Raw genomic sequence first — 27,462 nt, 5'->3', positions numbered from 1 at the left:
TTTTTTGTTGTTTTTTTTTTTTTTTGCTTTTTTGATTCGCTCAGATAGAAATGCAAAAGCTATCACATCAATCGTAATGTTAGCCATCAACAGTCAAAAAAAAAGATGGAGCAAGCTGAGTTGGTATAAAATGATGTCTGAATGACTGTTTATTCAATTAGTTGTTGATTTTTTACTTATTTTTTAAAATACCAGACAGGAACAGGGTAGCAGAATGTCTCCTTCACCTTCAGATCCACCCCACATACCCTGCTCTATCGGCCTCCTGGGCCTGTGTGTCTTCTTGGGTGTGCATTCAACATTAAGCAAATTGGGTGAGTAAGACGTGAAGACATAATTTACTTTAACTTCTGTCATGTTTGACAGGCTGTGCTGTGTAAAGTGCTCAAGAAAATGTTAGAGGCACCCAACAAATGAAGGAGTACTACTTGATGCGACCTGTCTAGCACAATAGAATAGAGAAAATGTGACTGTTTGGGGGTGTTTCAGTGTTGGGAAAGTAAAGAGAATCTTAAACAAGGAAGTCTATACTACATTGAACTTCTACATACCCTGTGTGTGGTGAATTCATTGAAACCAATTTCATCTGACAATGACTCAAAACAATGCCCCAAAAATATGCAAGACCCATACATGATGGCTATATTTTCAGTAATTTTAACATTTTATGTTCACACACCATTCTAGCTCTGTAAATGAAAAGCAAAATGGCTCGTACCAAGCCCAACACTACACTTACAGAAAAACAGCGATTTTTCACATAGTTCTCCGTTTTTCGAGGTCACCGAGCACTGTCAATATGAAATAAAACAAAACAAATCAGTGCTATCTAGCTCAAGTTGCTGCATCCGACAGCTATAGCAGCCAGGTAGGCTAGAGTGCTACCCTCTGATGGGCATGATGTTAAAGATGCTCCCAGAGTGTGGCATTGTATCTGCCACACTGGCTGCTCTACACTCCAACTTGAACATTTTAATGTGATCATGATAAGGAGAACATGACCATTTCTGAGTGGTTCCAAACTCTTGAACATTGATGTTTGTGAATAGGTATTTGTATGAATATCTATTTGTTCGCATTGGTTATGTGCAAGAACTATTTCGTTTTTTGAAGTCTCCTCTCTCTTACAGTGTTCTCAGCTGTGCCAGAGGACAGCATTGGCGTGTTAAATCAGCCACTGATGCTGCACTGTGCGGCATATGATTCAAGCCTGCAGAAAGTGCTGCCTGTTGCCTGGGAGAAGGACTTGCGTGGAACTCCAGTTGCTCTTGGTTCAAAGATGCATCAAATGGCCAATGGGTCTCTGCTCTTCATCCAGCTTCAGGAAGAAGACCTGGGAACATATACATGCAGTGCTAGCACAGGCTTCAGCAACATCAGGACCACAGTCAGCATCTATAAAGCTGGTATGTATTGTGACGATTTTAAGTTATTTATTTAATTGTTTAGGGGACGGGGAAAAGAGTACAAAATACATCTTTAAAAGTCAAAAAAATAAATAAATTTGAACATACTGCAAAAACTTTTAAGATGTGCTTTTATGCAGATTTAGAAGATGTTTTCTTCAGTCCACTCTCTCAGACGGCGCAGGAGGGTCAGCTGGTGTTTCTTCAGTGTGTGTCTGGAGACAGCTCACCTGCTGCTCACATCACCTGGCTGAAGGATGGAAAACCACTCAGCAGAGGAACTCAGATTCAGGTCGGGTGCTTATGGAGGCGTATGGTATGACTCGTAAGAGCTAGATATTACAGAGCTGTGCAGTAAGTGGATATATGTGTGGCTGCCCCATCCTATTATTTGGTGGGACCATATCAGATAAATAATAATGGAAATTATAAAGTAATTTGTCAGCTTGTATTATTTGTGTTATGATGCATGATGTTGCTCACTCTTACCATGAAACTGCACATTTATTAATAATATTGGTACCAAACACCCATCTTTATTTACTTTCAGAAAATAAACAAAAATATGTTTGCTGTTAAAGGACTAATTTGTCTTGTTTTGGCAGGGTCAGTATGGTGGTGGGAATGACAAGAAGACCTCAGGGACACTCAAAATAGAGCACGTCTCACAGGAAGACGAGGGGGTCTATGTCTGTGTTACTCATAATCCTCTTTTAAATATCAGCAGAGAGAGCAACATGGCAACTTTAACCTTGTCTGGTGAGTTTTATACGGTCTCACATTCTCCCTGATTAACTGATTAATGGACAGTAACAGATAGCAGCTTATTGAACTGCCATCAGCAGGGTAAGACGCTGATCAATAACAGAGAGTTCGGCCATGAGGTCAAAACTGTGTGACATCTACAGGTGTCTAGCGTTATAACAAACACATGTAAAAACCTATGAAAACGTTAAAGGAGAATTCTCAAAGTCACTGAGTACTGTAGATACAAAAACCCTGAAAACAATCGGTTTTACCGACATGTTCATGCCCCCAGAGTGTAGGACTGTAGATGCCTGGCAGCTCTAGTTGTTGGCAGCAGCAACAACTCAAGCTCGGTATAACCGATCATTTTTTTCGTACCAACAGTACTGACTTCGAGAAACAGAGGTCGATGTGAAAAATATCCAGAATTCTCCTTTAATACTTTAGTTTGATGACTCCAATCTTCAAAAGGATATATAGCTATAACTCAAAAATTTAGTTATTATTTAAACAATATTTTTGAGTTTCGAGAAACTAAGAGTAGTGAGTAACCCAACCATTGTGTTTCAAGTATATAAGTTATGTTACATTTTGAGTTATTTGACTGTTCTGGTTTACAGTGTGGTATATCAAACTATATAGTGGGACTTAGATATGTCTTATTTTGTATAATTCATTAGACTCTGATATTGATTTGGAGATTGTACGAGGCCCTGAAAACATAACTGTAGCTACAGAGACAGAGGCAGCATTTCACTGCTCTGTACGAGGATTCCATGATCCCATCGTGCACTGGTTTAAAGATGGCAAGTCTTTGGGTAATGAATCTCGCCAAAGCCTTCAGCACCATGGACAGCTCCTTATTATAAGGTTAGTGAAAGGGTTTTGCTCTGGGGGGGGGGGGGGGGGGGGGGCACTCTCTCCACTGTCCTGTCAAATTAAAGGCATAAAAAGCCTGAAGGCTTCTGAGTCCTCCTCCTCCAGGAACACTTCTTAGTTATGCTCTAAAATGTTTCAAGCCTAGAGAGCACATACGCTATTTCAGCCCACTGGGAAGATGAGTTTTGAAATGTTATACACATCTTCCTCAGGAATGTGTTGGAGGAAGATGAGGGATTCTATCATTGTGAGGTAAAAAATGAAAATGACCTGGTGATATCCAAGCCAGCCTATCTCCTTCCAGCAGGTTTGGGCAAAATATATACAACTATAATGATACTTCTATATTACTTAACCCATCAATGAAGGCCACCAATCTGTCACATAAACTCTAATATACATGCATGACTTTATCGTGATTAACACTTTTGTATGTAAACACTTGTATGTGTGTAGTGATGGAGTGGACCTTTCAGAGAGAGCCAGCCAATGCTACAGTGAAGAGGGGAGGCGAGGCAACTCTGGTTTGCAGGCCACCGGCTAGCAGGCCTTCTGCTACAGTGAACTGGTTCAAAAACAACTGGTTACTCAGTCCTGCATCACATTTCAGTATTGAGCCAAATGGGGATCTCTTCTTCCACAGGTATAATGTAAACGTGCACAGTAATGTCACCTGTCTCTATTCACGTCTTCCGAATATACTATGCATACGCTCAATATAATATGTAACAATCAGTAACTTTTCCTTTGTAGCGTGAAGGATTCAGACAGAGGGATGTACTTCTGTAGAGCAACAAATAGTTACCTCCCTAGAGATGTCACATCCAGAAAGGTTTATCTCGAAGTGCTGGGTAAGTTAGAAAAACTTGAATAATGATTATGGGGTTGTCCTCACGACAGTGAACATTTTTTAAAAACTGTAATTTTCCCTTTGCATTTTCAATGACACACAGACATGTGAAATCAAGTGAAAACCTTTTTTATTTCATATCCTATGCTGCAAGTTATAGTCTGCGAATAATCAACATCAATTTTCAAATCATGACACATCGAGAAGATAAATCCTGAAATTAAAACATTTTTTGTAATTAAAGGCTATCTATATTCACTCCAAAGCATAACTAATCATCAAGACAGATCCCAAGGTGAGTGATATGCCTAATCTGCTAACTGTTGTCTTGTAGCTCCTCCATCTGTGTCTGTCTGGCCATCCATGTTGACGGCCCCTATTGGGGCAGAGGTGGTAATAAGATGCCGCGTGTCTGGGCATCCTGCCCCACTCATTGTGTGGTCCAAACAGGGGCATTCGGTGATGACAGGTGGGAAAATCACTATTGGGTGAGTAACAGTGAAAGGATGTGAAGCCAGAATAACACCAAAGAAAAAAATGAAATGAAAAGGTTACAGTATACTGTATATACATTTAGATCCTAGATTTACTGTATGAATTTACTGAACCAAACAAATGCATTTACTGTCTGTTTGAACTTACTGAACCAAACAACTGCAGTCTTGTTTACATCTGTGTTCTAATATAATAAGTGATTCCAGTTGTACTTTACCCCATGTACAGAGTGAGAAATGCTACTCTCTTCATCTCCTCTGTGAGAAGGTATGATGAGGGCACATACACATGCAAGGCTTTTAACACCATGGGTCAGGATGAGAGAGTGGCTACTTTACGTGTTGCAGGTAAGTCTGTGGTATGATCTGGGGTGAACTGCTGCCTTTATTAAGAGACTGTACATGAAATCTTAGGAAACCTAGGCTATCATAAAGTCTGGTGCGCACCAAAAAATACTCAGGAATACTCATCATCATCATCATTGAAGAAGTGAGTTTAGTTATAACCAAGATTGAGGCAGGCCATCTTAACCTCCTCAGGAAACTGTAGTCAAACTTGCATTCTGTTGTCCTGAGTTAAACTGAGAACTGTTGGCGCTCCTTACTAAATTAACCTTAAACTGCTTAACCCCCCCCCCAAAAAAAATAATGTCTCTGCTCCGGGCTACAGTCCGGATTGCAGCCCTCACACAAGTCACCCCATAAGTCACTTTGAATGAGTATACTGCTACACTCTTAAAACGAACGTGTGCGTTAAAAAAACAACACAAGTTGTGTTGTTTTTAACACAAGTTGTGTTATTTTCAACACATATTGTGTTACAAATAAAAAAGGAAACAACATAAACTGTGTTGTCCCTATCTGGACACAGAGAAGTTGTGTTGTTTTCAACACATTCATTCGAGTGTACAAACAGGGGAACCTAGAGGCAGTTGGGAGTAATGTGTTTCTGGGTAGGCATAGCTGCATTATTCTAATTCACTGTAATGTAGAGATGTGTTTCATTCCCTCCATCTTTTGTGTGCAGTGAGCCCAGTCATCATGTTATTTCAGAAGTCAGTGAGCAGTGTGGTGGGTAGCACTGTGACCTTGCCATGTCGAGCCATAGGAGATCTTCCCATCACATACACCTGGACCAGGGGTTATCAGGGGTCCCTCTCTTCCTCACTACCAGGACACATAGACAGTAAGTTGAACCCAAACAATGATAACGATGATCCACTTGAGATTTATTATTGAAATAGTTCTGATGCCTGAATTCATAATAATTTTGACATATATGCTAATCAAATAAAACCTGGGTTAGGGTAGGGGTAAAAATGGGATAAGACTGGGGTCAGGGTACAAACTAAGATTTGGGTAATGAAAGGGTTTGGGGGTTGGTGATTTCTTTTTGTAAAAAAATTGCAGTTTGTGAAAGCATCTTGGAGAAGGTTGCTGAATGCTTTGTTGCACAGATTAACACGTAACATAAATACATGTAACTATAAGACAGCCTTGTTTGTCTTGGTCCTACATCGTTGCCTCCTAAGCCTCTCCTCCATTATGTGCTCCTCCTTGTCCTCAAGTCTATATGATTACTTATCAGTGAAAACGTGACCCTACATCACCAGTCAGAACATTGTTATATTAGCCTTGCAGCTGCTACAACAGTGAGTGGTCTAGATGGTCAACTGAGAAGCTCCAGGTAAATCCACATGGAATCACCAATTGGTATGTGTTATTGATCTTTTTTCTTTTCAGATAATGGCACATTACACCTGTTAGACATCCAGTGGGATGCAGCAGGAGAGTATCATTGTATCGCTGAGAACCTGGCAGGGCGAGATCAGCTGAGCACCATCCTTTCCATTTCTGCAGGTAGGAGGAAAAACATTCTCTGACAATTACAGCGACTCTGACATGCTGGTGTTTTTTTTTTTTAATTGAAAACAATAGTTGAGTGATCTGAGTGATCTAATCCCTTTATTTTTAGTAGAGGAGAATCCTCCAGATGAAGACATTGTGACATTTACTTCAGTGAGTATTCTGTTACGTCTGATTGTGATTTGAATATGTCAGAACTTTCCCTACCTTTGAAGGACAAATCTGGTTTAAGAACAACCTAGGGTCTATTTTTGGATGATAACAATTGCAAACTTTTGTTGGGGAGTATGCATCTACAATAAAATAGCGTACAGTAATAGCCTTGGGAGCAAGCTGGTTAAGTCAAAGTAGGCTAAATTGCTACTTTAAGCTATCAAAAATAGACCGTACCTTAGGCCGGAGTTGTCCTTTAAAAAATATTTTAAATGGAAGAAAACAAAACAAACAGAAACATTTTATGGAAAGCTATGCTGTAAACAACAGTTCAACAGTGAACACCAGACATTGATTGACCGTGGCATTGATAAAGGATATTCTCACAGCTCTGGCCTCGGGCCTGCGGCTAAATCACTGCCCTGTGGATATCCCTTTCAAATGCCACTCTCATTCATCCCATAGTGCTTTATGGACAAGATGTATGTGTCCTTCCCTCTAATTACAGTCTTCAGTGTACAACTGGGTCTACTTTAATAAGTTTCAATGTTGGTAAGTTGAAATATCCTCTATCTTACAGCTCACAAATATAAGTCAACAGAATACTACTAACCTGAACTTATCAACTGATTCAGACACAAGAAGTGATCAACAGTATGATAATTACATAAGAAAATCAGGTACTTCAATTTTTCACAAGATAAAATATTTGCGTACTGATAGCCTATTTTGTATTATATCTAGAAATAGAAATGTTATATATCTTTATATTTGTTTGAGACTTTTGAGATTATAGACCATTTACATATGGATGCATTTTTTTTAATTTTATTTCAGGCGCTCTCCTGAAAGACTCACCAATCAATTCTGAAACGGTTTCAACATCTGATATTGTAACTTCATTCACATTATTACCTAATTCAGAAAGTTCAGGATATGAGAAACTTGAGCATTACATTGGGCAACCAAAAAGTGATACGTCAAAGTTATCCGATTTTAGTGATACGTCAAAGTTATCCGATTCTATTTTTCAAAACACAGATAGGATAACTCCATCTCCTCAGCCCCTAGAGCCCAACCTAATACATACACAGACACAGCCACCAACACTTCATGTGACGGTATCCATATCAAGTGATCAGCTCACACATTTGCCTACAATCACCCCACACAACACTGGAGCCCAAGTTTCAAACAATTACTTGAATACTAAGCCTTCTTTCCTAAACACCCAGACACCAAGCTTGTGCTTGCTTCCGGTTGAGTCGCCAACCCAGACTCTGTAAGTATAGCATACTTGATGATAATCTATAGAGCACTATTGAAATCTGAAAAGGTTTACTGCAAATCTTGTCAAATGAAACCAGTAATATTCCTGTTTCTCTCTCGTTTTTCTTTAACAGTTCTCAGATAACAAATCCATCTACAGAATTTCCACCAGCTCCACCTTCACACCCCCTTCTAGAAAAACATGACATCCCCATTGTAGTTGGAGTTGGGGTCTCCCTTGCTTTTATATTCATTACTATGGCATTCTACTCTTTGGTGCAGAAGAATGATTCTACTGCCCCTACAAGCCGAGGAGGTTGGAAAGACTTCTTTCACTGTGTCCATTTTTGCAGAGGTCATTACGGTAGAATTTATATTCAGACCAATCCTGTTCCCATGACTGCATCCCATTAACACAACTCTCTGCCTCTTGCTAAAAGTGTTCAAGAGGCAGAGGGGGAGGGGGGGGGGGGGGGGGGGGGGGGGGGGTTAAAGAGAAGTGGTTACAATAAGGGAGGGCATTAACATTCTTTTAAATATAAATGTCATTCTTGCGATAAGTCAATAACAATATTTAAATGTTAAAACCAGGATTGACTTTTAATCACAGTCAAGTTATATAGTCCAAGTAACATACTGCTAACTAGTTTTAGCGTAAAGAAACACAATTTAGGGTTCAACACCTGTTTAATTTAATGTTTTCCATTTTTTGTTTTATATTCATCAATACACAACAGCTCAGAGGAATTTTGGAGTCCCTCCCAGACACGGAGAACGTTTGGTTACAGGAAGGACCTATGACAACAGGCAAGGTTTTTATAATTGTGTGCAAAGTTTTTATAAATGTAAAAAAGGCAGAAGGCAGAATGTATAAAAACAAAGTGATGGTATGTAGGGGGATGCAAACTCTTGCACCTGTATGCTTAACTGTATGCTTAACGTGCCTAACACTTACCCCTCTATTCAACCCTCCATTCAACTATAGCGCACCCTAGTCCCTCATAATCCAATCTGCCTTCTAATCCATCTTTTGTTGACCATTCTGAAGGGCTTTTGAAGATGATAACCTTGTGGCTGTTATTGAGCAAAGTCCAAACACTTCCAACACCAGACCCCGTGACTCCACCCACAGTACCTCCACCCTGATGATGAAGCCAATATGCAACATCTTAGATGAGGTCTCTGCCCACAAAGATTTGCCAGTCATTGTAGAAACTCATCAGAGTCAACAAGAGTCAATCTCAGAGGAGCAGGTCGGTCATGAAAATAAGTTAAATAACTAAAAAAAGGCATAAATACTGTTTCAGTGTTGTGGTCACTAATAACGGCGACTGTTTGTGTATATATCATAATCTCAATGTAGCTTCTGAACAAATGAAGATAATGATTTCCCTCAGATTCCATTTTTTAAAAACATTTAATTTGTTTTATTTCTGTTGTCCTGACACGTATTCTGTTGTTTTTTGTACACCATATAGGAATAGTGTAAAACAGCAATAGGGAAGCAAAAGTGATGTTTCTAATTTCAGTTATACACATTAGATGTGTTAAATTCCTTGTGCAAGCCTATTTAACATTCAAAAAATCACCAACAAAGCAACCTTTGTAAGCAAAAAAAGTGCCCATTGATAGCCTTCATGAACATTTCACTGGGGTTATCAAGCAGGCAGCTTCCTTCATCTGTTTCGCTGAATTTGGCCCATGACAACAGTGGTGCCGACAGCAGTGTCTGGCATCCTAGACCCACCCCCCTCTCTCTCTATATATATATATATATATATATATATATATATATATATATATATATATATATATATATATATATATTTATATATTTTTTTTAAATATTAATTTTGAATAATTGTGGAATAATTGTAAATGATACTGTAGTGAAGACGAAGTTCAAAGCAACAGTTATTTTCACACATAATACATGAATGAATAAAAATATCAAGCTATTTAAGAAGAATAAATGTCCTATTGTACAATGGGCTCGAGTTTGTTGACACACACAGTGCATTGGTCTGGACCCTTTCCGTTCTCTTTAGAAGGGACATAACCAGCGGTGAAGTTCTTTAGGGGTAAACCAAATTTTCTCCAATTCTAAATGTTTCATCAACCCTTTAGGGCAGAATGAATGGGAGTTAGACCTGTATTTTATATGTAAAAAATGAAAAACAATATTACTCAGAAGTCATTTTCATTGAAGGTCACATGATTGGGCAGTACCAGGATTCTCTCTTCTGTTTACCAGAATACAATTTTTGTGACTGTCTCTATACTACTCTTCCCTGACACTACAGACCCCTCAGCCCTCTGCTACGCCTGTTCACCACAGCATCAACATCTCTCACGCCTCCTCCTCTTCCTCCTCTCTTCTCCTCTCAAACTGTGTCTCTTTGGGAGTGACTACTGTGGCGGTGCACTTCTTCCCCTCAGCTGTTGTTGCCACCACCCATTCCACCCCACCAGTACTTAGCCAAGAGGTGGGCTTCCAAATGGCCACTGCCGTGTCAGAGCCAGAGCAGCAGAATACACACATCCTGCATCCTGGACCCAGCTAACGGTCTGCTCAATGCATCTGTCCGAGTCAGACAGATAAAGTTTCAAACATCCTCTCTGTATAAGAAGCCATTTGTGAGGAGAACTGTCCGTGTTATTGGACAGGTACTGATTATATGTAGTCTATCCAAGACTTAGCAATAGGATTCACTGTGCGCTAAAATAAGAAACTGCAGTTCACTTTCTAATTTCAAAGCTACTTTTTCTTAAAGACTTTTGACATTGTGTGCCACCATTCACTTAATGGGCTTACATTAGACATTGTACTGTTCTGTCACACAATCTCTGATTTGTGTTTGCTTGTATCTAATTTTGATTTTCTTAAAGTTAACTCTGGTGTGGTACGTTAAAAGGCATTTGCACTGTCAGTGTTTTGTAAGCAGTGCTTTAGAATACTACAACTAAATGAATTGCAAGACGCAGTTGAATGTGAATGCTGTGTAAAACTAGCATAACTGTTACATCATCTGGAAACCAGAATAACAATACCCAGGGTCATTTTAAAAAGGAAAATACCTAAAAATTTGCTGACTGAAGCTTCTTAAAACGTTTTTATGCTACACTCCTCTATGACCATAAACTAAATATATTTGATGTGTAGACGAAACAAGGCCTTTGGGGACAAATTTGCGGGCTTTATGGAATACTGATCAGAAATTGTAATTTTTTCACCATTTTCTGACATGTTATTAAACAACTTCAGAAAATAATCAACAGAATAATTGGTTATGAAAATAGTTTAGTTTAGCCCTAATGTAAATTGATATGGCTTAGCATTCTATTCACATAATCAAAGTATGCGCAAGTGATGATATGGGGAAAGCAATGATAATATAGTACAATCTGTGTAGTGGATACAATAGACCAGAGGTTCTCAAGTTCCAAAGGTCAAACTAAACGGCAAGGCACACCGACCGTTACTCATTATGAAGTATCACACACATTATTATAGGCTGTAACAGGGGTGTTCATTTTATGAGACATATAAAAGTGCATCGTGTTTCTCAAAATTCCATGGCACACTCACTCTGCCTCATGGTGCACCAGTTTGAGAACCACTGCAATAGACCCTATAGTTGTGATTCTGGAAATTCTGGGAGTTTCCGTTAATATTCAGAAAAAGTTACCTCGGGTAAAGGTTTCTTGCAGTGCAACTGAAATGAAACTGCAAGTGTGGATGACACAGCAGAGGGTCCTAACAAGCCACGTAACTTGTTCTGATAGCCTACATGCAGGATTAAAACTGTTAAACTAAGGTACAGCCAAGTGAACAGCAGTGCAAATGCCCAAACATGTTTTGGGCACCAAGGGTAAATGTTTATTTGCTGAATTTGTTTACATTTACATTGTGTATAGCGTGATGATGTTAAGACTTTTTATTGGTTCTCTTGTTCTTTATTGGTTACAAAAATGCCTTTTGCAATTTCCTTGCAAAAAAAATCATACAAACAGACTGTTATTTCCACACTGATATAATTATACAAGCTACTGTATGGCTGAATTTTCCAATAAAAAATAAATATCTTTGTTTATCCATTCAGCTTCATTTCTTCATGCACCAATGTGCTAATGTCAACATCTCTTCATAAAACACTACCTGGACAAACAGGGATGGACTGGGACTAAAAAAGACCCTGGACTTTCTTCCGACACACACACACACAATTATCATAAAACTGTTTCATAATACCATGCCAGTCAAGGTATCACATTTGACAAACAAATATTATTGTTTTGCCACATGGCCTCATTCATACAAGTAAATCAACAGGGATGTCATAGACAATTATGGTGGGGGTCATCAATAAAAAGTGTGTCTGTTAATAATTTTAGGAGTAGGAGGATATAACAGGCATTGCACAAACAACCTGATCAGCTTGATGCTTGATGCACAGTAGATCTCAAGATTTGCACTAGGATCTACAGATAAATGCTATCCATCAGCTTTTATCTGGTGGTGCTTAATTAAGGTTCTATATGTAAGTAATGTATTCTAATAAATCATAAAATGAAACATCATCAGAGATTAAGAAAGTATGTTACATTGAAATCCTTGCTTCTCTGACAACAGTGGTGAAGCTACTGTATTCCCTTTTTTTGTAATTATTTTTTATTGTATGAAGTTATTAGGGTCAGCACCTTACAAATGAAGATACCATTCAAACTAAATACTTGCAGAGGGGAAATAACAGCAGTTTTTAAATTACATTTCTCTCTAAACACGTTCAATAAAAAGAGAGAGAAAAAGAGAGAACTCCAAAAGTTGATTTCCCTCCAACATTTCATGCTTCCCTCATAACACCAACCCCAAAACCTCCCACTCCTCCCTCATTCTAACAACCTCCCAGTCCCACCCACCCCCTCCCTGCACCCATTCCCCACTTCCCCAGCCCCCTTCAACTTCAGTCACACACGCACAAAAAAAAGGGCTCGAGTATAGCTAATGTAGGAAGTTATACATATATTATTTAATAAATTACATATTATAAGGCATCATAAATGGATTTCCATAAGTTATCAAATTGTTTATTTTTATTTCGATCCTCTGACAGTGTTTTTTCAATATTTAAATAATATTTAATTAATGCCCTCCACTCTTGAAGTGAAGGTACATCTTTATTTTTCCAATATTTAAGAATTAACTTTTTGAAAATTAAAGAAGAGAACAGAATTTCCCAACCAGTTGGGTACCTTATTCCCTCTGTATCTTGAAAAATGCATAGCCTTGGTGTGAAAATAATTTCCATTATTATTTTTGATGATAACCACTGCTCAATATCCTTCCATATCTTTTTAACCCTCATGCAATGCCAGAAGGAATGCATAAGTGAATCCTCATGTTGGTTACATTTTATACACCTATCAGATAGTCTAACATCAAATTTATGAATTTTATTTCTACTGTACTATATTCTCGTCATTACCTTAAACTGGATTAGATGTAAACTCTCGTTACAGGTGAGTCTAACTGGGAGGTCCAAGCATTCCTTCCATCTTTCTTTTGCCTCAAACCCCAAATCTGTTGTCCACTGGTTATATATATTTTTCAGTAATTCTTCAGCTTTAATCAAAATTTTATACATGTATCCGGTCAGACTATTTTTTTCATTTTTGAAAATATTTTCATAATATCTGAGGAACTTGTGTTCTCTAGTTTATTATCAAGTTTATTAAGTCAAGTTTATTAATCCAATTTTTTATTTGTATATACCTAAACGCTTCAGTGTCTTTTTTAACTTATATTTATCTTTCAACTCCTGGAATAGCAGGACTGAGTTGCATCTTATAATATCTGATATTTTCCTAATTCCAGCTTTTATCCATGTATCCCAATACAATTGAGATTTCTGAATGTTAATTGAAGGGTTATTCCAAATCTGTATATTCCCTGGGAGCCCTAAACATTGGCCAAGATGTTTTTTTTAATTTTTCTCCAAGCATTTAACATGCTATTAATAACAGTTTGTAGACTTAACTCTATCCCTTGAAAAGAGAGCAACTAATAAACTGTTACTTTGTAACTGTTCATTTTCAATTTCTATCCACGATTCTTCCCTAGTATTATTAATAATACGATCTATATAGAACGTACACTTACAATGCTGCAAAATTGTTCTTTTATCCTTCCCCAGATCTGTCTTCACACAACTCTGTCCCGCAGGTCTACAGACAATCTTCTTGGGGCTTGGTTTTCACTCTGACATACACCATCAACTGTGAGACCTAATATAAGGAGATGTGTGTCTCTCCTAATGTCCAGTGAATTCATTTAGGCACAGGTGGACTCCAATCAAGTTGTAGAAGCATCTCAAAGACCATTGATCGAAGTAGGAGGCACCAGAGCTCAATTGCAAACGACATAACAAAGGGTCTGAATACTTATGTAAATGGAATATTTCAGTCTTTTATTTTTTTATAAATCTATGAAACACTGCTAGCACCTGCTTTTTTGTTGAGTGTTGGAATATTGTCTGTAGATTGATGAGAAAAAAATGAATTGAATCCATTTTAAGAGGAGTCTGAAAAATAAAAAAAATGTGGAAAACTTGAAAGGGCCTGAAAACTTTCCGGTTGCACTGTATGCTTTTTTCATATCCTCTGTATTGTGTCGACTCCCATGAGGAATTTTCGTTTTACTCATCCAGCCAGCAGTTGATAAACTCAAGAAACTGTATCACTATCGTCTAGTTTTACCTATCCAGCCCAGAATTGACAAACTGAAGAAACTGTGCTACCATCGTCCAGTTATCTTGTATTTATTGTAAAGGCAGTATTGTTATAACCGGACCCTTGCCAGATGAATTTCGTTCCGCTTAGCTCCGCCTAGCTTCACTCCCATCCATCTGGGACCTCTTCCATTGAGAGTTATTTCTGCAACCGACTTTATGGTTCAGCCAATCAGGACGCAGGGCGGGAGTTTCATAGATGTGACGTAGTGGCGAAGCGACCGTGAGACTGTTATCAGCGTCACGGGTTGGCTTCGATGTGAGTGGTTGAAGTAACACGTCAATAGATGACGGACAAGTGGCTTATTCAATCATATGCAAGCATTTTTTGATTAGGCCCAGCCTTCTGAAACACCATTCCAATGGATCGGTTCCAGATGGATGAGTGGATCTAGGCGGAGCGAAATTCATCTGGCGAGGGTCAGGTTAGTATTGTTATCCTAAGGGTCTCCTTTCTGCATTAAAAAAAAAGGGGCCATGTAGTTCTTCCCATCCAAAACAAACAATAAGGTGGTTATGAGTGATAATGAGTAAACAAGAGTGATTTCAAAAAGTGTCATTACTGTGTCTTGGTAGTTTGTTTCAGGATTTTTTATTTTTTTGTCCATTTCTGATTTTGTGTGGTTCCACTCGTATTTATATTTATCGATGACATTTAATTCTCATTGTGTATATAGTCTGTTTTCTCTGAACATTCACGTCTGTAACACTGACTGTAGCTATTCAAATTTAGATCAGCATAATTTGTTTGAAACACTTAGCTACTATTTACATGGTAAACTATATTTTCCGATGACTTTACTTACAAATACACTTTCGTAATGATTTAATGTGAAAATCAAGCACTGAGGTCAGATAGCATTGGTAGCTAGTATTTTATAGCTAGTTCTCCATAACACACTCTGAACATTTAGAAAAACCTTGGAGGACCACTCACTGAAAGCAGGCTTGCTGTTTTGATATAGCATTTAAAAATGTGCAGTACACAATCTGGGGGATGGTGGTATGTGTGAGAGTGAGTATTACAAGTCTCTGTCTGAGATGTATTTTCACAAATATACTGTTAACTCCTCTGCCCAAGTAAATGTAGGACCAGCTCCTCATCCTCTCCAAGAGACAGCCCAGTGTCCAGAGGATTGGATTCTATGTCAGGCTCAACCTCCGGCTTGGACCTCTTCTTCCCCTTATTCTTCATCACTGCACAGAACAAAGAAGGTAAGTTGGGCCATTTTATACAAGTTATGACTGTTACATTACATTGTGGTAGGTTTAATTAGAGTTAGAATCTTAAAGATATTACATTTTATGGCGTGTAATTAGATAGTTATTTATATAATTTTGTCTAAATCGCTAGATCATCAGGATAGTTCTACACACCTGGCTCCTCGTCTTCACTGTCACTGGCTCTCCTCTTCCGTGATCCTCTTTCATGGTCACTTCACACAAACACAAAATACAGAATCAAATACCATACAATGTACTTGAAGTCTTTGTACTAGCAGCAACTGTCAGTTTTGTTCCAACATACTGTGGTTGCCTTTGTTTGGTTCTCAATGACTGAACAAGAATGACCCAAGTTGTAGTAAAATGGTGGGGTTTCGTTGTAAATGTACTCGCCCCCACATGATGTCTAAACCTAAAGACACCTATATCACCCAGCAGTACTCACCTGCCCTCACTGTCGGAGTCTCTGTATTTATCTGGGTCTGGGAGTGCACTGATGTCAAAATCATCTGCACCAGCCAGATAGGCGACCGGCTCATCACCGTCACTCTCATCATCATCATCATCCTCATCACCCTCAGCCTCTTGCTTTTTCCTCTTCTCCTTCTCCTGAAACACCATATGCACATTTAACACATAACCATACAAACAGCAAACGAATATCACACATCAAAACACAATTTGCATATTAAACACATAACCATACAAACAGCAAACGAATATCACACATCAAAACACAATTTGCATATTAAACACATAACCATATAAATAAACAAACAAACAAACAAACAAACAAACAAACACATGCCTAAACACCCTATTCCTACAGACCGTCAAGGGCAAAAGATGAACCCCTTACCTCCTTCTGCTGCTTATAGGCCTCTCTCCTAGCGGCCTTGTCCTTCAGTCTCTTCTCCTGTGGAAAACAAAAACAAAACAACAAGACTGTTACTAAGCTAGGCGACAGAGATAAAAACGTTGTATGTGTGTGTGTGGGAGGGGTGTGTGGTCACTAACCCGATGTTTCTCGTGGATCCTTCTGCGATATTCATTTTTGTCATATTCCTGATCCTCAAGTCTCAGCCTCTCTTTGGCTTTCTCGAAATTGATGCCAGACTCTTCTTCCTGTTCCTCCTGGTTGTCGCTGACAACGGGCCTCTGGATGACAGGCCACTGTTGCACCACCTACAGGACAGTGGAACGTTGGGGTTAGGGGATACATTATTAGCTCTAATTCTACATTAATCTCACAGGTTGAAAGCATGAACTCCATTTCTATTTCTTCAAAAATAGGCATAGTTCATTTTCTAAGTGAGATGAAGAAGTGAGCTGGTCATTCTGTTGCCACAGCAGCCTGTACTACAACAGATTTATTGATTTTGTCTCCCAAATGACACATCACACACCCATTATTTTTGTAAATGTAATTGACTTGTGTAAAAATGTGGGACAAGGCCCCGGCCGTGGCGCAACTGGCTGGGGCACCTGCACCGTTCGCCGGCAACCCGGGTTCGATTCCCGCCCCGTGGTCCTTTCCGGATCCCACCCAGACTCTCTCCCCCCACTCGCTTCCTGTCATTCTCCACCATCCTGTCACATTAAAGGCATAAAAGCCCCCAAAAATATACTTAAAAAAAAAAAAAGTGGGACAATACAGCCGTGCACATACCTCTCCACCATCGGTGAAAACAATCTTCGTGTTAACCTTGAAGTTCTTCTTCCGAACTCGCTTAGCCTCTTTAACCTTTGATGCTCTGACTTGACGACCTTTAGGCTTTTCTGATTCACTGTCATCATCCTACAGAGATCATATAAATACACATACAGCATACATACGTTAGACAGTGAAAATGAACAGCCATTCACAAATCATCTGCATATATGTAATCGACTCATGCACACACAGAGATAAAACATGAATATACGTACCTCTTCATCTTGGCTCATATTTACATTAAATACGTCCTTTCTCTTGACCGTGAGAAGGTCCAGATCTTTTAGATCATCCTCGTCATTGTCATCATCATCAGAATTGCACAGCAGGCCTTTGAGCTTGGCTGCAGGATCTGAGGTCAATCACAGGGTGAAGTAGTGTTTTATATTACAGCCACAGAACCTCTCTGATGCTCTATAAAATTGCGTCATGAGATTACTGCAAAATGGGTGGGGGTCTCACCCCTTCCCTTACCCTGAACTGGGTTCCTATGCAATTGCTCATTGCATTTTAATTGAAACTGAATGCAAAGGTCCATTCAGAATTAACATCTTAGAGTAAACATGTAAAGATTTACAGTTACATACAAATACATTTTTCCAGCTAATCAATATAGACAGGAAATGATATTAGAAAACAAAGAACTCACTAGTACAGAGTTTCCCAAAGACTGGGTCGCAGGAGATTTTATTTGGGTCACCAGCACAATGTATGTGGTCTAATAGGCCTAGGCTATCAGTTTTCTATTAGGATATAGTTTGTTTACCACAGTCACAGCCCTCAAAATGCAATTTTGCATTTATAATAGCTCTGAAATGGGGGGGGGGGGGGGGGGGCGAACACGCATCTCACTTGCAAAATTAAACATTTCTGTGGGGCGCCTACCATGGACCTCGCAGTTGCAAAATGCAAGGGACATGAATCAGCCTATTTTCACAAACATTAACAGACACCAGCTCTACAACTTCACCGATTAAAATCTAGTCAACTAAAGCGGACATCCGTATACCGGACATTGCAATTCAATTTGCGTCATAGTTTCGATTGTAGATTCACTCTTTAAAGTTAATAGCAACCTCATCACATTCCTTATTATTTCGGATTTAAAACGCTCAACAGTGCATTATATTAGGTAGGCTACAATTTAAATGAACATTTGAAATGCTATTATTTCCTCTCGTTTCCCACCTCGCAAACTCTACTAGGCAGTAAAGGCGCATTATCTTTTGACTATCGCGCAAAAGCCATTGTTCTGATATGTATTCATTTCACATTCTTACAACATAGCTTGTCACAACATCAATACACAGCCTTGGTATACGGCCTACAAACAAACGTTTAACTCCAGAGGGAAATGCGGATTCAACTTTCCAAATAAAGAAACCTCCACAAATAGGCTACAGACTTGAGTTATTTGCTACATGTTTACATAGGAATTGACGGTGTTTCCATCCATTTGTCTGCAACGCAACGTAGCCTACAACATCTCTCTTTAGAAATACAGGAACAGCTTACTATGCTGAAAAGTGACGATGCCTGTGTAGCATGCAAGAATATCCCCAAGAAATGTTTGAGAACCTGTGGCCTAAAACAATATTGGTGGTTGCATGTTAGATCTGAAGTGAATTGGGTCGCGATGGTCTGTTATTTTTAAAAAGTGGGTCCCCTGGGGGGTATTCCAAGTATGTGGTTTAGTGATAAACCTGGGTAAGTTAACTCAGGGTAAATGGTAAACCTCCTACAACAACAGCCCTATGGCATTGGTTTGTAAGAGGAATGAAGCCATGCAGCTCTTCTATTAGGAGGTTTACCCTTTACTCTGAGTTAACTTACCCAGGTTTGTCACTAAATCACGTATTTGGAATACGCCCCAGAAAAAAAGTTTGGGAAACACTGCATTAGTAGATTAAAAACAAAAACACAAATCAAATTTTAACTGCAAGATAACAGTACAGACTTGCTCCATTACCTTCCGTTTCACTATTCTCTTCTTCCTCTGAGCTCCTCTCTGCCTTTTTATCGCTTTCTCCCTCATCCCCATCCTCATCCTCTTCCTCCTCCCCTCTCTTCCCATGGTCCTCATCTTCTTGTTCCTTGTGTCCAGGTTTCTGAGCCTTGCTGAGGAAACGCACTCGAGGAGCCACGGCTAATCCCAGTGATCTAGGGGGGGGGAATGAGGGAGGAGGGTGACATATGCAACAGAAGTCACATGCCAAGAGGTACAGTTAAGACCATAACTATTTATAACCTTGCTAAATTTTGATTGTATTATTTCTAATTTCTTTTAAAATTATTTTTCTTTTGCTTTAGGAACCTTGACAAAGGCTGAGAGGCCGAAACGTTGAGATAAAAATAAAAGGAAAAAGAGGTAGAGTGTGCAGTGACCAAGTTTTTCTTAGTTTATTTTCCCTTGCCAGCACCTCGGAGGGTGTGCATTATTTTCGTTATTTATACATTATTTCTAATTTCACCAAAAATAGTTCTGTTTTATAATCAGTATTTCTCTAGCACAATGTATCCTCCTTCATCTCTGGTTTATGTAATATCCTGGCAGAGGAAGTCTATATTGGTGAAATATGTATACACTACAAATCAAACTTGGTTGGCATGGGTAGGAATCATTTTGGGCTTGTCCAAACTGTCGGTAGGGTGGTGTACTCACGCTGCGTATTCAGACAGTTTTATCTGAGTAACATCAAAAACTTGTTTGTTCTTCATCAGGAAAATGGAGCGCAGGTAAGAGATAAAGCACTAGAGAACGAGGAGAGGGTGGATGAAACAATGACCAGTAGTACGTCTTGCATATTTGTGGTTAATAAATTCACACATGCATACACACATGCATGAATGCAAGTGAACACACGTGCACATACACACACACACACCCACACACACGCCTGTACCAACCCTTTGTGCACGTTCTTTTTGCTCTTTCTCTTGGGCCAAAAATGCTTCCAACTTCTGTTGTACTGAGACTAGTTTCTCCGGATTTATTCTGGGGGAAAAAGACACACATAGAAAAAAAAAGTTTGAATCATATTTGTTATCACTCTGGTTGAAGTCTGTCAGAAGAGTTAGTGATGGCATTGTGTGTGTCTGCATGAGTATGCGGCGGCGCTCCTTACTGGATCTTGTTGATGGGCACTCGACGCTCCTGGAGGGCAGCGACCATGGCATTCTCCTCGGAGGGTAGCAGGACCAGCAACGCTTCACCTCCCTGTTGGTACCTGGAGACGGAGGGAGTCTGATCATCTCACCCAATCCAAATTGTTCAGAAAAAAAAAACATGCCGACAGAGAGACCCCCTTGTAGTAGTTGACAAAGTGACCCAAAGAGACCCCTCATTCAAGTTACCTGGCTGTTCTCCCAACTCGGTGGATGTAGGTATTGGCATCCTCAGGGCAATCAAACTGCAGAACCCAGTTCACTGCTGGAAAGTCTAAAAATGGACAGGAACAGACAAAAGAGTGGAATGGATTAACCGGAAGAAAGGCAGAAAAGAAAAGTCTATGAAAAATTCACACACACACACACACACACAGGTGCTTGTGCGTGCGCACACACAAAAAAGTAACATACCCAGTCCTCTTGCAGCAATATCGGTAGCAAATAGAACTGCTGACTTCTTCCCAACAAAATCATTGTAGGCCTCCACTCTTTTCATCTGTTGCTGTTTCCCATGAAGCGCTAAAACTGAGATGCCCGGCCTTAAACGGCAGAACACTCGGAAGAGATACTGCACCTGAAGCAGAGAAAATATCTTAAATTAGTTTTTCAAAAACTTTTGACACAGCAGTAAGGAGTCTTTATCTAAAAATGGTGAGCTATCTAGCCAACATACTTGTAAACACAAGCTACCCGAGTTAGCACTATGGACTATTTTTGTGTGTGTGTTTATGCTTGTGTATTGTGGGCAGGTGTGAGTGTCCATACCTCTTTGCAGCATGCAAAGAAGACAATGATTTTCTTGTGTATATGACTCCTGAGGAAGGAGAACAGCATATCCACCTTCTGATGGAGCTCACACACCACATAGCTTTGCTCTAGTGTTGCGGGGGTACTAATGGAAAAATTGTAAGAAAGAAAAAGTTAAGTAGGAACTCTCTTAGATTCCGAGGAACAGAGAATAATTACTTACAATTAGGGGTGTCACGATTCTCCAAATTCTCGATTCAATTTAATTTTCGATTTTAAAAAGTCAAGATTCAATTTTCGATCTTTTTTTTACTTTCGATTTTTTTACTTTTTTTTACTTTCGATTAATATTACTATTAATGCATTCCTTATGTTGTTGGCCTTTTCCTATTCTGTTTCGGAGGCTTTTATTTTGAAACCGCTTTTTATTTTAAAACCGTTCCAATGGCAAGGTTGTAAACAGAACAAACATTAAACATAGACGTGAACATAGTGAAATGAAACAACACAGAATGAATATTTGATTGTTTCATCACACTCCGAAGAGACCCAAGGTTACTATTTATGGAATATGCACTTATCAATATGCATTTTAAGCCTTATAGTTAATTGACGTGAAAGAACGACAAAATACTTCCACACCCGTGATTTCAGAGTAGCAAGAGGGGCTTCAATTTCGGTCGGTTGATGTTTTTTTTTAACTGGCTGTTGAAGGAGTTGGAGGAGTGTTGACGCCACAGTTTAATAAGTGTATGTGTGTGTGTTTTTGCGTCTGGCATACATGCTGGATGTTACATTGGGGGGTGTGGCTACATCGTTGATTCTACCTTTTGAGTTTGAAATTCGACATTGAGATATGAATTCGATCGATTTCGATTTAAAATCGGAATCGTGACACCCTTACTTACAATACAAATTTTGTCAGACAATTCTGTATCTAAATCACCGACACCAATATCAGACTAAATCACTGGCAAATGAGACAGACTGCTTGCTGGGGGACCCACCTGAATTTGGCCTGCTCATGCACCCACACATACTCTGGCTCATTTAGACTGAGGCGAGCGAGGTCTTTGACAGATTTGGTCTGTGTGGCCGAGAACAGCAGGGTCTGCCGCTGGGTGGGGAGATGCTCTACAATGGCGTTCAGTGTCTCCGAGAAACCCAGGTCCAGGATACGGTCAGCCTCGTCCAAGACTGGAGCAGCAGGGAAGCAAAAGACAAGGAGATGAAGCGGTAGAGACAGGACTTCTTCTTCTTGATCTCTAACAGGGAGCCTACACCGGGCACGTAACCGAAGCATTACGTTCCGTTTGGTGAACACGTCTACTGCAACAATTCACTTCACCCATCATCAATGGAGCATGACATAACTCCAACATCATTGTCAAGTTTGCTGATGACACAGCAGTAGTTGGCCTCATTTCTAAGAACAATGAGCAGGCTTACTTGAATGAGGTAGATAGACTTTCAAACTGGTGCCAAGACAACATCCTACTGCTAAATGTTACCAACACTAAGGAGATGTTTATAGATTTCAGGCGTTATCAGCAGAAAGTATGGAGTAAAACTTGTGTCACCTTAAACCGAATTTGAATATGTTGTATTTGCATTGTTGAATTTGAACAATTGTATTTACCAACCACTCCAGATCAGCGACTCTCAGGCGGAAAGGGTAGAGAGTTTTAAATATCTTGGTGTTCATATTTCTGAAAATCTGACTTGGACCAAACATGTCGATTCACTGGTGAGAAAGTCACGCCTCAGACGCCTGAAGCAATTTAGGCTTAGGCAATTTAGCCATCCGGATACTGAATGAGGACTGTAGCAGGAGCACAAGCATGTTGGAAACACCTCATGCACTTTAGACATTTCTTTCTCTTTTTCTATTAATTTCCTTATTATTTACACATTGCAGCCATGGAGACAGTGGACAAAGCATTTCACTACATATACTCTGTATAATTGTATGTGACTAATACATTTGAATTGAATTGAATTGAATTGGAATTGGCTACACGGGATGAGATAGTGGCACATACGTTCGGAAAAAATTAGACCAGTCTTCAAGATGAAGCGCTTCAGCTGTGGCCCCGGTGTAGCCCGGGTGTGAGTCACAAACAAACACAAGTAGCCAACCAATCACATAAACCTACCTAGCATGAGGAGGTCAGAGACATGGAAAGCAGAGGTCTGGTCCATGTGCTGCAGCAGGCGACCTGGAGTACAGATGATGATATTGGTGCGATGGATCTTCTCGGCCTCATCCTTCAAGTCCTGCACGCATTCCACCGATGCATCAGCAAGACAAACACAACAGCAATGCATTGGTATCAGAGAACATAGCAGGAAAACAGAATGAAAAAAATTAAACAATTCTACATCACACTAATAAATACAACCAATCAACATATACAAATTAGAGCCCTGTGTATGTGATAGGATGACACTAAATACATTTGTTATTATTTATCTGAAATAAACTTTTTTTTTTATTAGTGACTATGTCATAGAAACACATCCACACATTGATTCAATTAAAATAAGAGATGTTTCTGAAGATTGATGAGTAGTTCAATTCTCTCACCTTGCCGCCTATGATCAGCCCAGCAGAGAATTCATGGTTTTTACCCACTTTACGCAAAACCTGGAATGTCTGGTAGGCCAATTCTCTAGTTGGGGAAATTATAAGGGCGCCAAGGCCATCTAGTGCCGTCCACTGGTTTCGATACAAACATTCCAGCACCTGACACAATACAAACAGTATCAGTCACATAGTTACTCTACACTCACATCCAAACACAAACCATCCTGTCTCCTTCATTCTAGAGTGAGGCAGGATCGTTTGATACTGCCAGCAATAGCCTACATGATTTCTGGAATGCTAAATCTGTGTCATGTAGCTGAAAAGAATTCTGCATACATCCCACACAACATATATTTTATGTCTGATTGTTGAAGCAAAACATGAAGCTAATCAGCAAACTAACTCTAGATAACCCCTCTGAATGTACCATCCTATTCCTTCATAAATTCATCGCACATCATCATGTAAAAGACCTTGAATTTCCCCTGGGGATCAATAAAGTATCTATCTATCTATCTATCTAAAACTCCAGTAATTGTCCAATTCACAACTTGCCAAGTACACCCTCATGCAATGCATGGCCATGTCACAAACCCAGTATGAATGATGTTGTATTGTATTGTATTGACAGATATGAGACTTACAGGGATCAGGAAGGCCAATGTTTTGCCTGAGCCCGTTTTGGCTGCCCCCAGTACATCCTTTCCCTGCAGGGCGAAGCCTATGGTCTGCCGCTGAATCTCTGTGGGCTGCCGATACTGCGACTCTACCAAAGCTGACATGTTCCACACACAAAAAATAAAGTTCATGCAGTTTGTGTGTTTGGCGCAATGTTAACAACACTCCATTTTTTGTTATACTTAATAATTCACAGCTGAGTTGATTTTTATTCCTTTAAATTTAACCCTACCTTTGAGGGTTTTCTTTGATAGTGGGAAATCTGAAAAGTTCACTGCATCCTTGGGATTAATCTGCATTTGGATTAAAGAATAGCACGATTCATTCAGGTCGTACAACAGGGAAAGTGTACTTCTATAACGATAACATTAGGGAATATAAAATACATCTGCTTTACAGCTGAAAAAGAAAACTGGGAGTTTGTTGGACTGTTTACTTTCTACGTACTAACGTTAGTGATAGCGTGCTTACAGAATCCTAAACATTTTTTACAGTACTTGACCTATTTTCACCATATAAAACATGCCCACCTGAGCATATTTAGCCACAAGTTTTTTGATGCCGTCTTGTTCGGTCTCCCACACCCGTTTCTTCTTCGTAGGTTGTCTGACTTGCTTCACTCGTTTTTTCGTCCTGTTGTATTTTTTCTTCCATTTCTCGAAGTTACCAACCGGGTCGTTGCTAACATGTTTAACTTTCCTCTGTGGTTTTGTAGACATTATATATATATTAGATGTTGACACAATCCAATATTATCTCAGAAGAGTTGTGTTGGTCTGGAAAATAAGCATGGCACACTTTGTGTCGCAGAATGTACACGTCATTCCGTCTGGCGAAATCAATTTCCGGTTCCTGATTGTCAGCTGACTGTAGTCAGAGAAGACTTTCCAGAGTTTGTCGACAGAGTTTTTAGAGACAGCAAATGTAATTATTTAACGCCGGGAACTGGTCAGGAAATATATAAGCATAATGGTGTCTTGTGTGTGTTGTGGTCCAAAGCTTGCAGCTTGCGGAATTGTATTAAGTATTTGGGGAGTCATAATGCTGGTAAGAACCTGGATGCTTAACGTTAAATTACCTTTCAAACTTTAATCATGTCGGTTTGTCATTCCTACATTTTTGTCGTAGTCTACGGTACATGTGTGTACTTTTAGGTAGTTTTATGTAGTTATTATCATCAACCACCTAAAAGATTAAAATTAGAATATCTGATGAGAAAATGGCACGCAACACAATGTATTGGTAGTCTTGTCAAGTAGGCTACTGAATTTGTAGGCTACTGATTGTTTTTTCTCCTGTAGTCTTGTATTGGTATTGGTAGTCTTGTACTGAATTTTGAAGTACTGAATTTTTATTGATCGTTTTTTCTCCTGATTAGTCAATGCTGGGGATTTTCTTCTCAACTCACTCGGCAGTGTTAATAGAGGATGTACCTATCCGTGAGGAAGATATGCACAACGAGTAAGTTTCCAAAGAGGAACAATGTTACACCACATGTGTCATATGACAACTCATATTATGACTAAGGGTCACCATAGGACATTAGTAACTGTCACAGGGAGCTGGCTAGGTCTGAGTGTTTTATTGTGCATCACATGGAAATGTTCATTGATGATAAACTCAATAGTAACACAACACATCTCAACATACAATACAAGTCAAACTGAAGGAGGCACAATTACGTAATTTTAATTACATGTAGGCATACACTTTTCATCACGTAGACGGTGTATGTGCTCAAAGTGTAGGCCTATGTGCTTTTAAAGAACATACTTTTCATTGAATGTCAGTAAAACAAAGCTATTATAAGCATATAGCATGTTAAAGATAGGCCTATAATATGTTATCTAATATATTTTAAAATGAAACATTGAGCTTGACATACTAATAGACAGGGGGGTGTTCTCTTGTTTCATTGATTTTATTTTGTTGTGTTGCAGCTGCTGAACCTTGTACTGCCATTGAAATATTGATAGGACCAATTAACTGAATTTGCTAACAATTACTGGAAATCAAAGTGGTCTGTGTCTGACACTGAAATTGAAATGGGGGAAAAAAACCTGTATTGTTTGGTAAACCGTTGTGGAAGTAGATTTTCTTAGCTTCATTTGGTTTTTAAGTACAGAGTTGTCAGCAAGAGTGTCGTTCTAAGGTTGAGTTTCTTATTTGAAGCCATTGATTAACTTGATAATTTCCCACTCAACAGGCAGAATCCCCTGCAAACTGTTTACGCTTTGTTTGACCAAGTGGGCTACAACTGCTTCATCGCAGCAGGCATGTATGTCGTCGTGGGTCTCCTGTCTTTTTGCCAGATCCGGATGAACAAGCGGAGGGAGTACTTGGTGCACTAACACTCCTAGCGGCCACAGAATCCACCCCACCGGCCGTCACGGATTTGACCTCACAGAAATACTTTAGTCTGTAAATATCATTGCATTCTCATTTGTTTTTGTCACGTTGCCCGACACTCTTACAGCATTTGGTGATGGGTTTCTCATTTTTGGAAGAGTTTGCTTTACACAAAGAGTGAGCTGCTCATTTGGAAATGTGCCTTTTAATAGTGCCTTACTGTACTGAAATGCCTCATCACTGGACCAGACACTTGTAACTATTCTTGCCTTGACAAACTGGTTTATTACATGTATGCCATGTAATAAAATAAAAGTAAAAACTCTTATTATTATTCTTCCACTCTTTAACTTATTAATGTCACTGTTTTGCAGACCAGGACTGTTATAAAGGTACAGGTGACCGATATTTAGCAACGTTTTTAATACAAAGCAAAACACACTCTCAAATATACAACAAATATAATTGATAAATGGATTACTGTTTCCTATGGTAGCACTCTCAAGGGTTGTCTACAGTTAACTTCAGTTATAGTAACTTCTT

The 27,462-nt window shown here is 39.3% G+C and overlaps 3 protein-coding genes across 7 annotated transcripts in view; 2 read left to right on the top strand and 1 right to left on the bottom strand.

Moving 5' to 3' along the window:
* Positions 1 to 12,460, top strand: part of LOC121690120 (hemicentin-1) — a 69,105-nt gene extending 56,645 nt beyond the window's left edge. For 4 of the 5 annotated variants that reach the window (XM_042070499.1, XM_042070496.1, XM_042070500.1 and 1 more), the window contains 19 exons: positions 196 to 314; positions 1,131 to 1,406; positions 1,547 to 1,698; positions 2,012 to 2,165; positions 2,834 to 3,023; positions 3,245 to 3,339; positions 3,489 to 3,675; positions 3,786 to 3,883; positions 4,217 to 4,370; positions 4,606 to 4,724; positions 5,404 to 5,562; positions 6,120 to 6,236; positions 6,352 to 6,395; positions 6,976 to 7,075; positions 7,233 to 7,677; positions 7,799 to 8,019; positions 8,402 to 8,471; positions 8,713 to 8,917; positions 9,968 to 12,460. In XM_042070499.1, the coding sequence (XP_041926433.1) occupies positions 196 to 314; positions 1,131 to 1,406; positions 1,547 to 1,698; positions 2,012 to 2,165; positions 2,834 to 3,023; positions 3,245 to 3,339; positions 3,489 to 3,675; positions 3,786 to 3,883; positions 4,217 to 4,370; positions 4,606 to 4,724; positions 5,404 to 5,562; positions 6,120 to 6,236; positions 6,352 to 6,395; positions 6,976 to 7,075; positions 7,233 to 7,677; positions 7,799 to 8,019; positions 8,402 to 8,471; positions 8,713 to 8,917; positions 9,968 to 10,228 (3,166 nt within the window). In that variant the 3' untranslated portion in view covers positions 10,229 to 12,460. The remainder of the gene's footprint in view (positions 1 to 195; positions 315 to 1,130; positions 1,407 to 1,546; positions 1,699 to 2,011; positions 2,166 to 2,833; positions 3,024 to 3,244; positions 3,340 to 3,488; positions 3,676 to 3,785; positions 3,884 to 4,216; positions 4,371 to 4,605; positions 4,725 to 5,403; positions 5,563 to 6,119; positions 6,237 to 6,351; positions 6,396 to 6,975; positions 7,076 to 7,232; positions 7,678 to 7,798; positions 8,020 to 8,401; positions 8,472 to 8,712; positions 8,918 to 9,967) is intronic. The other variant, XM_042070501.1, reaches the window with a different exon arrangement.
* A 2,557-nt stretch (positions 12,461 to 15,017) lies between these two features.
* On the bottom strand, positions 15,018 to 25,413 carry ddx10 (DEAD (Asp-Glu-Ala-Asp) box polypeptide 10). The gene is made up of 20 exons (XM_042070510.1): positions 25,101 to 25,413; positions 24,803 to 24,863; positions 24,537 to 24,667; positions 23,893 to 24,051; positions 23,462 to 23,582; positions 22,313 to 22,502; positions 21,324 to 21,450; positions 20,970 to 21,132; positions 20,745 to 20,829; positions 20,516 to 20,617; positions 20,298 to 20,385; positions 20,053 to 20,141; positions 19,360 to 19,550; positions 17,606 to 17,742; positions 17,346 to 17,474; positions 16,694 to 16,861; positions 16,536 to 16,592; positions 16,122 to 16,285; positions 15,830 to 15,888; positions 15,018 to 15,649 (listed from the first exon to the last, which is right to left on the bottom strand). Exons 1-20 carry the CDS (start codon positions 25,287 to 25,289, stop codon positions 15,516 to 15,518), a joined length of 2,544 nt encoding a protein of 847 aa, XP_041926444.1. The 5' UTR covers positions 25,290 to 25,413; the 3' UTR covers positions 15,018 to 15,515.
* rnaseka (ribonuclease, RNase K a) lies at positions 25,410 to 27,244 on the top strand. The gene is made up of 3 exons (XM_042070599.1): positions 25,410 to 25,617; positions 25,949 to 26,031; positions 26,777 to 27,244. The coding sequence occupies exons 1-3, from the start codon at positions 25,540 to 25,542 to the stop codon at positions 26,919 to 26,921; spliced, it is 306 nt and encodes a 101-aa protein (XP_041926533.1). The 5' UTR covers positions 25,410 to 25,539; the 3' UTR covers positions 26,922 to 27,244.
* The last annotated feature ends 218 nt before the right edge of the window (positions 27,245 to 27,462 follow it).

The sequence above is a fragment of the Alosa sapidissima genome, chromosome 18 (genome assembly GCF_018492685.1).
Source record: "Alosa sapidissima isolate fAloSap1 chromosome 18, fAloSap1.pri, whole genome shotgun sequence".
Lineage (NCBI taxonomy): Eukaryota > Metazoa > Chordata > Actinopteri > Clupeiformes > Clupeidae > Alosa > Alosa sapidissima.
Note: the sequence above shows the minus strand (reverse complement) of the source record. Positions and strands in the feature narration are given on the sequence as shown.

What these genes read in the sequence shown, in the direction of transcription:
- rnaseka (XM_042070599.1), top strand. Translation starts at nt 25,540, where the DNA reads ATGGTGTCTTGTGTGTGTTGTGGTCCAAAGCTTGCAGCTTGCGGAATT. An exon ending in TTTGGGGAGTCATAATGCTG is followed by an intron (nt 25,618 to 25,948) that starts GTAAGAACCTGG and finishes TCTCCTGATTAG; the next exon opens with TCAATGCTGGGGATTTTCTT. An exon ending in GAGGAAGATATGCACAACGA is followed by an intron (nt 26,032 to 26,776) that starts GTAAGTTTCCAA and finishes CCCACTCAACAG; the next exon opens with GCAGAATCCCCTGCAAACTG.
- ddx10 (XM_042070510.1), bottom strand. Translation starts at nt 25,289, where the DNA reads ATGTCTACAAAACCACAGAGGAAAGTTAAACATGTTAGCAACGACCCG. An exon ending in ATCAAAGAAAACCCTCAAAG is followed by an intron (nt 24,668 to 24,802) that starts GTAGGGTTAAAT and finishes GGAACATGTCAG; the next exon opens with CTTTGGTAGAGTCGCAGTAT. An exon ending in GTGCCCATCAACAAGATCCA is followed by an intron (nt 20,386 to 20,515) that starts GTAAGGAGCGCC and finishes TTTTTCCCCCAG; the next exon opens with AATAAATCCGGAGAAACTAG.